At 38.3% G+C, this 15655-nt stretch overlaps 1 protein-coding gene across 2 annotated transcripts in view; it reads right to left on the bottom strand.

Moving 5' to 3' along the window:
* Nucleotides 1–214: 214 nt before the first annotated feature.
* Nucleotides 215–15655, bottom strand: part of LOC126248244 (spermatogenesis-defective protein 39 homolog) — a 122831-nt gene continuing 107390 nt past the window's right edge. For both annotated transcript variants that reach the window (XM_049949094.1, XM_049949095.1), the window contains 2 exons: nucleotides 6809–6913; nucleotides 215–1571 (listed from right to left, as the gene is read on the bottom strand). In XM_049949094.1, coding sequence (XP_049805051.1) covers nucleotides 1551–1571; nucleotides 6809–6913 — 126 coding nt within the window. In that variant the 3' untranslated portion in view covers nucleotides 215–1550. The remainder of the gene's footprint in view (nucleotides 1572–6808; nucleotides 6914–15655) is intronic.

Genomic DNA, 15655 nt, shown 5'->3' on the forward strand with positions numbered 1-15655 from the left:
TAGTTAAGTTCTTTAATACCTCAGTTTCCCCCAATCATGTTTTCATTATGACAAATATTCTGTGGACAGATGTGTCTAGGATCTACATGCACCCCCCTCCCCCTCCCCAATCACCCCCCCCCCACACACACACAGAATAATTGATTACCATGAGTTTCTTTCTGAAAAACTTTAATGTGAAAGTTACTTATAACACATGAATTGCACCACTTGTAATGATTTATAAAAAAAAATAACATAAAACTTTTAAAAATGTTTCAATATCTATTCTGGTGGCACATTATGAGATTCAGTATGTAATAGGAATAAAAATATTTCTTCACACACATATGCTGTGTATAACAGTACAAAAAATAATATATAAATAACAAAGTCCTTATTGTGACTGTATTCCAAAAATATGTATTTAACAATGATTGATAATGCCAAACAACACTCAACTCCTAATAATTATTCTCAAATTATCAGGCTTGTTCTAGGCAAGTTCCTGGCATTCAGACGTGTGTGTGTGTGTGTGTGTGTGTGTGTGTGTGTGAGAGAGAGAGAGAGAGAGAGAGAGAGAGAGAGACTAGTTTCCAAGTTGTGCACCATAAACTGCTTTTATACATTCTACACTGTTACATTAACTGCTTTGGTTGTAATGTTATTAACCACTACTTAAGTAAAAGAAAATTAAAGTTTTCAGAATGTAGTTTCCTTGCCTGTCTCTGTATAACATTCTTATTTTGTATAAATTTTTTTACAGTCATATCAAATGACAATGTTTAACAGTTTCTATAGCATCATAAACACTATCCACGTACATTTTAATCCCTCTTCCTTAATGCCTGAATTATTTCCCTCAGTATTTTGAGTCTTTTGCATGTTACTTCATCAGTGTCTAGTATCTCTTCAAGTTTTATTTCAGGTCTTCTGTATAATTTTGTAGCTGGCAGCTTAGAAGCATTAGATATAAAATATGTTGTTTGATAATCCAACACTTTAAGATTTGCAATCCACCACAGAAAATTACTTTCAACTCATTTTCATCATAAAATAAATTGATTACTTACATGGCTAGTATTGAATGAAATTATTAATTTATAGAACAAAGATTTATGAATACAGCTATTGTAATGTGATTCAACCCTGGATGCATTTACAGATGGCCAGTCCAGCTATGGCCTAAGGAATACTCTGACACTGAGGCAAGCTAGGAGCCAGTTATCAAGCTGTGTAATATGGACACAACTACCTGATCCTCATCTGAGGCGAGCTGAAATCTGCAGAAAGTATAAAACTATGCATGCCTTGCACAAAGGACCTGTTAACTGCACCATACACTGGGTAATCAGCTCTGCATGTCAGCAGCTAGGAGATGAGGTGGTGAACGTCATTCCACAGCAAATGTCATTCCACAGCAGAGTTGTATGGGACGTCGATTCAGTACACAAATCACCAGGCAGATGATGAGTGGGCTCTAATTAGAAGTGAGTAATGTGCTTCTTACTCTCAACCAGCTGGTGAACATACTGCACAAAATTGTCAAAGGAAAAATTTTCATCATTCCTTCAGTTTTTCCATTTTATAGTCTGAAAAATAAGAAACTTACATTGTAAAAAATGCAAGATGACAGTTAACAGTACTTAAATCTCTCTCTCTCTCTCTCTCTCTCTCTCTCTCTCTCTCTCTCACACACACACACACACACACACACACACACACACACACAGGAGCATGCATGCACGCTCGCTTGCTTGCACACATTACAGTAACATATGCTATATTAAGAGGAATTTAAATTTTTGCAACCAAAAATTTGCTATTCATTTGTGTTTCACAGCTGTAAGCAAGGGTAGTTTCCAATAAGAAACTACATATTTGCTGGTGGATCAATTCTTTTGACATTATAACAAAGGTTTTATCAAATTTTGGAATATGTTATAGCAATATATTGAACTAATATACAGGTACACAAAATCTTGAGGACCATTTAATGCGAATTTAAACTAGTTATCCAGCATATCAGACATAATGAAGAGATCTGTTTATAACACCTGATGCAAATTTGGGTTCAATACAAATAATCAATGATGAGGAATCAATAAAATAATTTTACCTTTTATAGTTATATTTAAGTATACTGAAAAAAGTGATTCATATAGTGGTTTTATGTTCATCATAGGAAACAATAAGACAGATGGAGAGATACAGGAGGGTTCTCCAAGATCATTAAGGAAACAGTTACTACGCAATGTTTTGTTATCTATTTGTTGTTTCACTGCATAAATCAAATTATCTACGGAAAAGTGGGATATTAATGGTGTAGTTAACCAATGGTTCAATTCGTAGTGGACACACAGAAACAGATGAAATACCTGGAACAGACACATTCTGGAGTTTCGGCTCAGTTCATCCAGTTTCTCACTTCCTGTCAAAGTGAAACAAAGAGGATGCATGCAATGCAAGACTCATTTGTGAAACTTGGTATTCTTAATAAAAGAGAATGTTAGCCACAAACTCAAGCATGCAGTGTGACGAATATCAGTCTATATAACTAAAGTATAAGTCATTAGGGAGGCTAATTTGCCACAGAAATGAAGTGTTGGTCAAAGGACTACAAAATCACTCACACACACACACACACACACACACACACACACACACACACAGGTGCACGCATGCACGGTCGCTTGCTCGCACACATTACAGTAACATATGCTATATTAAGAGGAATTTAAATTTTTGCAACCAAAAAGTAAGTAAACTGTGCATGACAAATGGAAAGAATGACTAGGGTTCAACATGTTGGAGTTGGGGCACAAGTTCAGACTGGGCAAGAATCTGAATGAGACTGGCCATGTCAATTTCAAAGGGAGCATCATGGCACTCATCTTAATGATTTGGCGAAGCCACAGAAAACCTAAATTTGGATTGCTGGATGGAAATTTGAACTACATTCTCTCCAAAAGTGAGCCCCACATATGGCTGCCATGCCACCTCACTCACTATCATGACATGAAAAGGGCGAGTAATGTTGATACTGAAATCTTTTATCAGGTACCTAATGATATAAAATGCTTGAGAAATAAATAAAAGGAAACTCAAATAGGTAAATACCCTTTAAGCAAGGGGAAAATATTTATTTAGAAACCTCAAATTTAAGTAGTAGCAAAGAACTGCGGACTTATCTCTATCATTAAACTAAATATTATTAGTCCTATATGCACCCATCCATAAATAATCAGCTTGTAGGTATAAATTTAAATATAAACTACATGGTCCAGACACATTATGTGACCACCACCTACATTCAACATCAATGTGCAATAACCACTCTCAGACGGCAGGTGGCTGCACCAGCAATGGAGAGTACATAAAGTGTGGGGACGTGTATGCGGAAGACAGTGCAGTTGTTGTAGAGTGTGGAAATGGAGTGATTTATCTGATGTCCAATAGGGCATGCTCATTGGCTTTCAGGCAAAGGGTGGAAGCAATTCTGAAACAGTTTTGTAAGTAAGCTGCGCATGACAAAATAGTGCTACCCAAAACCCGTGTTGGGACGATTGTGGGACACCATGGGCCATACATAACAGGGGTAAACAGTGGCTTTGGAGATGTTTACAGGCGAATAGACATGCAACTGTTAAGCAACTGACCGCCCAGATGAAGCAAGGTGCTATCAACAGTGTCTCCTCAATGCCTGTTCAGCAAATGTTGTGTGAGCCTGGTTCGCACACCCATGCTGACTGCTGTTCAGTGGCAACAAAGGCTGGAATTAGTACATCAATGCTGCAATTGGATGTCCATTGGGTGTGGACAAGTGGCCCCTTCAGATTAATCACATTTTATGCTCCATCGGACAGATGGCCATTGATGCATACGGCGTGAATGTGATCTTTTCATTCTGGAAGGCGCAATGGATTAACACAAGTATGTATCTATCCTTTGGGACAATGTCTACCCACACATGCAATTTGTTTCCCCTGTGATGATAGCATTTGCCAGCAGGACAATGGAACAAGTCATATAGATTGCAGTGTACATGCATGGTTTGAAGAGCACCAGGATGAGTTTACCACACTCCCCTCGCCATCAAACTGCCTAGATTTAAAAGCAATCAAGAATCTGGGGATCAACTTGATCAGACCGTTCACGCCATGGATCTTCAACCGAGAAACCTAGCGCATCTGGCCACAGCACTAGAGTCATCATGGCTCCACATCCCTGCCTGTACCTTCCAGAACCTTACTGACTCCCTTCCTGCACATCTTGCAGAAGTCCACGCTGCAAAAGGTGGTTGTAAAGGCTTTTCACATGTGGTCACATTAATGTGACTGGACAGTGTATACAGTTTAAACAACATAGAACGAGATGTTAGTCCTGGTGAGGGGCCTGGGGTTTTAGTGGGGGACAGGAGGTCAATTTGCATCACAAGAATGGAATCTTGATTGCAGATGCTGTATGTGGAGGTGTCAGACAGCTGGCGTAAACCATTGCTTACATACTCCCAGTCAAGTAATAGATCTATATCACTTCTCACCCCATCCAAACCATGCTCCACCACCTTTTACCTTTTTCTCAAAATCCAGAAACCCTATAACCCTGACCGTCCCATAGTTGCTGGCTTCAAAACACCCTCTGAACATATATCTGCCTTAGTTGAACAACACCTGCAACCCATAGTACAAAGACTTCCTTGCTATATCAAAGGCACCAACCATTTCCTTGATCATTTGACATCTATAACCATCCCACTCCCACCACACATCTTGCTTCTCATCACTGATGCAACCTCTGTCTATACTAACATCCCCCACATACAGATTGAGTTGAGTTGACTAGGTGGAAGGGACTGAACGGCGAGGTCATTGGTCTCATCGGATTAGGGAAGGATGGGAAAGGAATGCGGCTGTGCCCTTTCAAAGGAACCATCCCAGCATTTGCCTCAAGTAATTTAGGGAAATCACAGACAACCTAAATCACAATGGCTGGATGTGGGATTGAACCGTTGTCCACATACATGGTCTGTCTGCTGCTGAACATTTCCTCAATTACCGCCCACCTGATTCCTAACCTATGATGCCCTTCCTGCTCATCTTAATCAACATTATACTAACCAACAACTACTTTAACTTTGAAGATCTACAAACAAACAGCTCTGGGAACCAAGATGGTTCCTTCCTATGCCAACCTTTTCAAGAGTCACTTGGAGGTAGCTTTCCTGGGATCCGAAGCCTTCAGCCCGCAGTTTGGTGATACACTGATGACATATTTACCATGTGGAGTCAAGGTGAGACTGAACTGTTAAAATTCTTGCAATATTTAAATACATTCTCCCAGTTCAATTTCACATGGTCTTATTCCAAATCCTATGCCACTTTCTTTGATGTTGACCTCATTCTCACTGAGGGTCAGCTATTCTTTACAGACTCAGGAGACTCTTTACGGTAATACGCCACCATTCCCTTCTTTGATTGCATTAAATGTAACTACCCCACCAGCCTAGTTCAAAAGCAGATTTCCCGAGCCATCACATCAAATCCTGGTACTGCCAATCCCTCCACAAAAAAAAAAAAAAAAAAAAAAAAAAAAAAAACAGCTTACAAGTTCACCTCTTGTCACTCAGTATTATCCTGGTCTTGAATGTATTAATCAACTATTTTGATGAGGCTACGACTTCCTAAAATCATGCCCTGAAATGAGATCCGCTGTGTCTGACATTTTGCCCACCACACCAAGAATAGCTTCTTGTCACCCTCCCAATCTCGGCAATATCATTTTCAGACCCTACGCTCCTTCTACACTCATTTCCCTAACCTATGGTTCCTACCCCTGTAATCATCCTCACTATATGATTTGTCTTATGTACCTCCTACCACCACCTATACCGGTCCTGTAACTGGCAAAACATATACAACCAAAGGGAGAGTCACCTGTGAAATGACATGTCATGTACCAGCTGTTATGTAAACACTTTTTGGCTTTTTGCATTGTCATGACTACCACCAAGTCATTAGATAGGAAGAATTGCCATAGGGAGAGAGTGTATACTGGCAACACACAATATCCTACTGCAGAGCATGCTCTGCAACATGGCAGTCGTGACCTCGGTGTCTGTTTCCCTGGATTCTTCACCCAGACACCAGTTTCTCAGAACGCAGCACGTGGGTACTGGCATTACATCAGGTCCTTGATTCTTGCCACCTACCTGGTCTTAATTTACATTAATTTATTCGGTATCTGTATTTCTTTCTTCACTCCCTTTTTGGATTTCTATATCTTTTATTTTCTCAGATATATATTTTCTCTGAATCCCCACTCTTATTAACTTATTCACAACATTTCGTCAGTAATCTCTGTATTGCATATTGTTCTAGCTTCCACCTTTAAGCTCTCAGGTTTTCAACTCTCATCCCATGCAGTCCCCAACTATCAAGTATTTCCTTCTCATCCTGTCTGGTAAGTCTCCCCTGACCTGGGGTTCTGGGTGACTCTCAAACTCTCTCCATTTCTTAAACCTCACCAGTCATTTTCTTCGCCATATTCCTTCTCCTTCAAACCTTCTGTCGAACGAAGGAGACACTGCCTCCGAAAGCTTGCAGATTTCTATACCGGTACATTTACATGTGTGTTCTCCTGCCACTGCTCGGTGAGTAGATTTTTTATCTATGCAATTACATTACATTTTCTACAGTTGATTATTTTTGTTGATATACTATTCTATATTATTATTTATGGAGGACACATGGAACATGTTACTAACTAAAATAAATTAGCTAAGGCTCATATTTTGAAACAGAAACAACACACCAGGATGGCTACTTACTGAAGACTGAAGGGCACCCTCAGCGTAAGAGTAGTCATCTGACTGAGGATCTAATATGGCTTTGTAACTAATTAGTGATTGCCTGTCTCGTTGTTCAGTAAAGATCTGGAAAAAGAACAAAAAAATATATAGTTTACTGTATGTTACACAACTGCTTTGCTTTTAAATGCATTACAACAAAATTGTGTAAAGCAACTGCTTTATTTTTAAATGCATAACTAAAAAATATCAACTGGTATACTTATGTTACTCTGAACTCTGACCTAATAACTGTTGATCAATTGTGAAATTTTAATTTCTCACTTTACTGTCGATGCTTAGATTTATTTGCACACAAAACAACTTGCCTACTAATATATCCTCCATTCTACACTATATTGGCACTAGAACCATTAGTTTCTTAAATAGAGTAAAATCACATTAAATGATATAGACTTAAGTGCAAGTAAAATACAGGAGATTTTTATTGTGTGGAGTTTGAGTTATCATGGATATTTCACATAGAATGAAGCCATAAAAATAAAATAATATGCCTACATCCTTGGATGATTATTGTAGACAGATAGCAGTACTGTGTTGACTACATGACCTGCCCTGTGTGTGTGTAAATGTGAAATGGTAAATGAACAATATGATACAATATACCATTGAGCAACATGTATTACCGTGCATATGTATTAGCACAGATAGTGTCTTCTATCAAGGACAGCGTTTTTTCACTTGGTATCATAGCTTCCTTATTCACTGAATCTGTCCTGCATGGATGTCTTGAGGGTGTGCTGAAAGGACAACTATATTGGATGCAGCCTCAAATGGTACAAATATCATGGGGAATCACTACAGTTTCTGTGTTATATATTTTTTATGAATGAGGATGCCAGGTCATCATGTAGCTGTCAAACGGGTCAACTACTTTTAACACTTCAAGTCAACCATAATCTACAGAGGCACTGAACTGTAATGTAACTTTTTCAGTATCTACTGTTATACACAAGTAATTCGCAAATGTGTGGTATCTTCCCAAAAACTAAAAGAAAGTATAATGATCAAACAGAAGAATAACTCTCCAGCGTAATGGGAGATTTGATACCAACAAGTTCTAACAAGAAGTGTGATACCTGTGTTAAGCACTAAAAAAGATCGTGCCTGAAAATAACCCAAGTGCTACCCTCTTTTCACAATGAGGGAAAGAAGATTAGGGTTTAACATCCTGTTGAAGATGTCAGTAGGGACAACACAGAAACTCAGATTGGGGAAGGATGTGAATCGAAACTAGCCATGCCTTTTCAAAGGTAATATGCCAGGATTCACCTGAAGAGATATAGGGAAATCATGGAAAACCTAAATCTGGATGGCTAGAAAGGGGGTCAAACTGCAATCATTCCAAATATGACTACAGTGTTCCACCACTGTGCCATGTCAGAAGGTTCACCATAATGGAATACATCAATTATAACACGTAGAATGGAAGTTATACCCTATAAACTACACAATGATGAAAATTCATTGGAAGGGAAAAGAGAGAAGACAATTGTAACTTGCATGATAGATTCAGTTGATTCAAATGTCTTTTATGGCATGACTCCAATGTACCAAAACCAGGTTGCTGGTACAAGAAAACATGGCTTACTATCTTCTTGCCAACACACATCACCCCAACATTGTTTGAATGTCTCCATGGGATAGACGTTAGTGGTACAATTGGAGAAAAAAAAGGGGAAGGTTTTGGGGTGCCACAGTCCCTGTACACTATATGGCTACTTAAATACAAATCATTAACTCATTCAAAGCTGCAATGTAAAAAATATGGAAATTTACAAAAATAAATGTGTACTACTTGACAACTAGTAATGAAGTAACAAGTAACATACCCTATAATGTGCAAGTTACAACAAAAGCCCAAAATTTGTTCTATTTGTCACATTTATTCCGATAACATATCACAAAGAAATGATGCTGTAGGCAATAATAAAAACTGTAATTGAAATCTAACATTAAATATAGGACAAACATAAAAATACATCTAGAATTAATTATACTTTTGCCCATTTTCTTTAGTGAGGCAGAAGCTACAACTGAACTAAAGATTTAAAGATGTAATCAAGTTTTGGAAAACACTGTGATGGGAAATTATAATTATACCAAGATTCCTAGTACTTTCACAAAATCTTCTGAATTCATATCTTTCATTATTCTGGTGTGAGAACCTGAAAGACACTTTTCATCGACTGTGCTCCCCAGCTATGTCTTCAATAACCTGCGGTGTTAAATGATCTGTCAGCAAGGTACATTCTTGGTGGAACTGACACCATGAAGTCACATGGTGCCATATCTGGACAATATGAAACTTCAATTTTCCATTGCCAAACACCTTTGTGGAGTGATGTAGTGTCTTAAATGTGTTCTTTTTCATATCTAGCCTCTGATCACATATCTTTCCATCCTGTAGGTGCACATGACTTGGGTAATGTTCAATAGTCAGCAACATGAAATAGGGATAATAGACTAGATTAGCAATTGGGAGGGCAACTGATTAAATTACCATCAATTTCTCCTCACCTGGGCCACTCAATGTTGGTGCTGATAAGGATTAGGATTATAATTATACACATTGAAGCTATTACTCCTGTCTAATACAACAGTCATTTCAGGGTGGCTGATGATGAGTGTTAGTTTCACCCCCTTCATTCGAGAGGATCAAAAATTTGATTTAAAATAGTTTACTAATGAGTTTAAATAGTACACAACTGGATGGACTGGGAAAGTATATCTCAAGAAAAAAAAATTCTTTTTGGAGTCTATATTCTATTTTTAAGACTCAGAATTTACAATTATTGTCTAAAGTATAGTATGCCACAGTAAGTCCACCACTGGAACCTCAAAGTAGCAGGCATTGCCACTGTCACCTTTTGATGCAGACAGATGTCGCAGAATGACAAACTGCAAATGTTGCACTGCTCACAGTTAGCCTGCTGGAAGCTGGACAAGCATCTTGCCATGAAAAGACTTTTCGTACATTTTACTTGTGTTTCATTTGCAGCACTGTCGCCAGAGCATTGAAGTACATTTCTTGTTGACTGCATTATTTTGTACTTGTGAAGAAACTCACAGTTCTTTTGTGTGTGACCGGTAACCATGAGGTTCTCTATTTCCATTTCAGTGCTACAATTCTATACTTTGACTATCCTATACATTATCTTGTTTACCTGGGGGGGGGGGGGGGGGAGAGGGGTAAGGGGGGGGGGGGGTAGGAGGGGAGGAAGAGTATCTCAGCTTCATTAAATGAGTTTCTTCTGCATGAAACTTTTGGCTTAGTTGGAAGTTTAGTAAGAGTTAAGAAGATAAATATTTTTGGGCATCAGTAATCACATGCATTTTAGGTAATGTGTCTTTATGTTTTTCATGTTGGTAAAGTGCTTCTATTTTGTCAGCTGTGTCATAAGAAACTGCATGAGGTCCTACTATAAAGCAAAAGAGGGAATGTGGGATTCTGAGGTGGTTGCATTTTATGTATTTTGTACTTGTGGAAGCGATTACACTAAAGTGAGCATTTTTGTATTTGACATTTTAAAAATGAAAATGAATGAAAATTAGAGTCCACCATCTCATGCAAAATGACTAATTTCACTTCTTGTTTTGCGTATCTTTCTGCATTCATCTTCCGTACAGCAGTGAGATACAACGTCTTTGCGATAACACTGTGAATACTCAGCTTATTGTTGAGTGAAGAGTCCACAATCAGAAGTACAGGTAATCTGTTAAATGATTGTTTAAAAGATTAAGGAAACAGACAAGTTTTCCCATTGCCAGTTCTGTATTTGTTGCTTCCTTTTATCTCGGTGTTTCGGTATTCACTTTTCACATATCCATACACAGTTCAGAAATACGTAATATCTATGTTTGGTAACTGGTTAAAATCCAGTCTTATTAATTTTCTTTTACTCTTCTTATGTTGAAGTGCCATATCTTATCTTTACATTTCATAAAGCTGCAGAATAACGAAGTGCAGTAGATGAAAATTCTTCTGATGAGATTTTTGTGGAATATACACTGCACTATTAACTGATAGGAGCTGAATCTTTCTATTTCTAACTCTGTAATGTTGGTCAGCCATATTACAAAGTTCCTATGATGTCACAAATTTTGTCTGTCTATTTTTTGGTTATTGGAAACACTCTTCAGATTTCTTATATTTTACGTGTTATGTGTTCTTTGGAAGTGGAAAGGTTATAATGTATCAAGATTCCCTTGCAGTCCAAAAATCTAAAACTTATCTGCTAGCTGCCTGAAAGTGTGACAACCATAATTACATGTGTCAGAGGATTCACAAAGTTTCTCTCTGGAGCCACCTCTCATAATTGTTGAGAATCTTCTTTTGTTGCTAAGCACAGAATGTGAAACCCATATTTCCACAGAATCTATACTGAGAACATTTTCAATACTTTATGTAGATATACGAGCCTGAAATTACACTAATAACATAAACAATATGTTGTATCTGGCAAATTGTTACCATAAAAGGATCTGAAAATTGAGAGGATGGAAATAAATAAGGCCTGAAGGGACCGACTGTGCAACTGATCATGTCATTGTCGACCACACACAGTGTGCTACATGCCTTTCACAACTCTATGGAAGAGAATTCATGTAAATGGACTCAAGTGTGCCACCACAACCCACACACACTCTAGATCACATCATCTGTCTATGAGTGGTGCTAAAAGGCCACCAGACCATGCCGCCCTCCATTCAACTCTGTGCATGCAGATTTAAGTCTCCATGTGTCTTAAGATGCTGAACATGGAGCTCCGCCAGATTTCCGAAGGCTTCGGATGAGACAACTACAACAACTATGAACTATCAAGACACTACTGACATCCAGAAATAGGAATTCATACTCAGTAATCAACATTACTGTACAGGCAATTCCGTTATTGTACGAGCACTAGTATGGGACAGAGAAGGAAGAGATTCTAAGTTATGTATAATTCAAATTACCTTGTATAAAGTGTAAAAAATACACTCATGTTTTTACTCATTTACTGAATGTCTGTAGACTCTACACCACCTCTTTCCAACTATCAACACAACAGACATTTCTGGGACTCAGGCCATGTCCACTGTGGATCCATGGAACAGGATTGTGTGTCACCTATAATCAAATTAATCAACTTTTTCCCAGCAGTTTCAAAATTATTGAAATTTACTGTTTATTTTTCTACTATTTTCATATTCTATTAAGTGTGTGGAATATTTTTTGTATAAAATGGCAACCACAGGAGAGACATCACACACTGCACTTATTTAGTTTCAGAGCCAACAAATACAAACATAATTGTTGAGCATTACCAGACTGCTGGATGCACAACAAGCCCAGCAGCAAAGTACAGTTGAAGCACAGAATTCCTGTGTTCAAGTGCTGCCTCCTTCCTTCTGTTCTTTCAGAGCAAAACAAGAGGACTGAGTGGAAAACCAGTTGCAGTTGGAGCAACATTTTGCAGCCCACAAAATCTCATGTGGCCCACAACATCCTTTCTTTTTTCTATGGCAAAAGTGAACATATTTATATTGTGTAAGAAGCTGTTTCCTCAAGCAGAGCCCAAACCCTACTCTATGAGGAAGTCATTAGCAAAATTGATGAATTTTTTGAGTCACAGACTCGTGTAGCTGCTGCTTGTTCCAAATATTATGGTAGGCGTTATCATAGCAATCAATCTCATCAGTTCATCACTGAACTCAAGGACATGATTAGGAATTGTAAATTTAAATGTGCATGTGAAGTTTCATTTCATGATGAAATGCTTTGTGATGCAATTATTCAGAACTTTACTGGCAGCATAATATGGGCTGAGAGTTTAAAGCATCACAAGCCTGGTCTCACTGATGTACTCAAAATGATTGAATCTCAGGCAGTGTAAGACTTTGTGGAACTAGACCCTAACATGCTTGTTGTTGCAACACTAATTGAGGATAGTACTAAGCAGGCACAAATGCCCTTCTCTCTATAGATTTGCAATCAAAGTACACTGTTTCAGTTAGTCACTGGTGCTTCAGTCACTTTAATTAAATGGAACAGATATGAGCATCTGTGGCATTCTAAGCTACAGAAATCACATCTGCACCTCACAGTCTACAGAGGCGTATGTACCTCTGTTTTCAGGACATGTACTTTGCAAGCAAAATATAAAAATGTGACTACATTAGTGGCTTTCACAGTAGTTCAGTCATGCTTTAGTACCAATATTTTTGGCCTGGATGCATTTGATTTGTTTGGTCCAGATATTGAAGATGATGTTCATGCTATCGATACTTAAGTGCCTCATGCCAGCATTCACCAATTGCATGAAAAATATGGACATTTGTTAAATGATACATTGGGATATGCAAAGGATTTTCAAGTGCACATGATGCTCAAGGACAATACACAACCAAAGTTTTACTGCACACATTTGGCATTTGAAGCTATTCTTGATGAAATTGTTCTCAGCTCAACAAATTGGAAGACAATGAGGTTTTGAAACCCATTTCTGCAAGTGAATGGACATCTCTGTTAGTTATCGCAAGAAAATCAAATGGGAAAATCAGACTTCGAGCAAGCTTTAAAGCTACAGCCAACACTCAAACAGTTATTGAGTCTTCCCCATTTTGAGGAGCTTATGGATCACCTTGCAGGTATTATAATCATCATCATCATTATTATTGCTATTAAATGCAGCCAAGGTAATTTAGGTCTCCACATTGGCTCTGGCCTTCAACACTGAGATGATAGGCTGAGCGGATGACCAAGGTAGGTGGTGCCAGTATGATGTGTCCATACGACTGAAGTCTCCATTCTTGCATATTTTCATTGACTGGAGCCACTCCAGCCAGTTGTCAGATCATTGTGTTGTTGATGTGCTCAACTAGAGAAATCCTAATGATCTTCTCAGTAACTGCATTTAAATGACATATAGTGAGTGCTCAGGTAGTATGTAATGCAACTGCCCTCACCATTGTGTGGAGTACCTTCGATTTCAGATGGTTTGATATCTTCCCCTAAAAATTTATGGGAACTACAAGCAGTTCTTGGAAAAATTACTTATTACATTAAATACACTCCAAATGCAGTGCAAACTGCTGCTCATTTGCATTGCCTCTAGCATAAAAATGTTCCTTTCCAATGGACTGGAGAATGTGAACAACCATTTCAAAGGTTGAAAAATGCTTTGTTTTGTCATCCATGTCTTATTCATTCTGATCTGCGGAAACCAGTAATATTTACAGCTGATGCAGAATAACATGGAATAGAGACAGTTTTATCTCACTAGATTGGTAACACTGAACTGCTTTCACATCTAAGATGCTAACAAAGACTGAAGTCAACTACAGTCAGCTGAAAAAGGAAGTTTTAGCTATAGGTGTCATGAAATTTAAATATCTGCATGGCAGAATTTTATGTTTTTTTTTTTGTGACTGATCATAGCCTCTTGACTGTTCTTTTTCTCTCAACAAAAGATGTGACTGATCATACAGCAAAGACTCTGCAGTGTAGGTCATTAATTATTTCAAATTACCAATATGAAATTCTTTATCGCCCAATGGCACAAAATGCTAGCGCAAACATCGTGTCTTGCTTACATATGGGAAGTGATCTGGAATTTGATGCACCTAGAAGGTTCTTGTCTTCAAATTGATCAATCTAATTTGCAAGCACTGCAAGCTTTTCCCACTGTCAGTGGACCCCACAAGGTACTCAACACAATCAGTATGTGATTTCTGAGGTACAACATTTGGATGGGTTGGCCTGCAGGTCCGAAATCAATCTCAGATACAGTAGAGCAAAAATACCATTCTGTTCAGAATGGCATAACTGCATTTCATATTCCTAATGAACAAACATGAGTCATGTTTTCCACAACATTGCAGGAAAATGTTTTGACTCATTTACATAGGGGATATGGGGGAACCCGTAAAACTAAGCAGCTAGCATGCCAGCATTTTATATGGCTTGATTTTCGTAAGCAGACTGAATCAATGACTGCCCATTTCCAAGCTTGCATGGGCAACCAAGCAGCACAGTGCAAATGATTTTTCAACTGGCCTCAACCTGAGGGTCCTTGGCACTGAATCCACATTGATTTTGCTGGTCCTTTCCAGAACACACGCTAGCTAATTATGGTTGATGCATAAAGTAGATATGCATTTGTCCTTCTAATGAATTAGACAACACTTGCACTACCAAAGCACTCGCTTCTTTCCTTTGTTTATAAGGATTGCCACAAACTACCATTTTGGACAATGATTAACAATTCCCCTCATTGCAATTTCAACAGTTTTGCCAACAAAATGGACTCAGCATGTCCAAATTGCTCTGTTCTCTAATCAGACAAATGGCAAAACTGAACACTACATTTACACTTTAGAGGGGCAGATGTCCAAACTTTGTGTTTCGCAGTGGAGGGAAATTGTTCTTTTGTTGTTTCTCATCATCTATCTTACTCTGCCTTTTCACAACATGTTGGCAGAATTATTACATGTTCGTCATAAGTGCACTTTATTGCATTTCTTTCATCCTCAACACCCTGCTTTGGATGCCAACTTCGCTATAAAGTTCCACAGTTCCACACAAAGGACAATGTTCTCTATCATGAATAAAACAAGCCTCATAACTAGGAACTTGGCATCGTCATTCAGATGACTGGCCAAGCTCATTGTACTAATCAGGTCAAAAAAGGCACCCATCAATGGCTCATATGGTTCAAATGGCTCTAAGTACTTTGGGACTTAACATCTGAGGCCATCAGTCCCCTATATTTAGAGCTGCTTAAACCTAACTAACCTAAGGACATCACACACATCCATGCCCGA

This window comes from Schistocerca nitens, chromosome 3 (assembly GCF_023898315.1).
Source record: "Schistocerca nitens isolate TAMUIC-IGC-003100 chromosome 3, iqSchNite1.1, whole genome shotgun sequence".
In the NCBI taxonomy this organism is placed as follows: Eukaryota; Metazoa; Arthropoda; class Insecta; order Orthoptera; family Acrididae; genus Schistocerca; species Schistocerca nitens.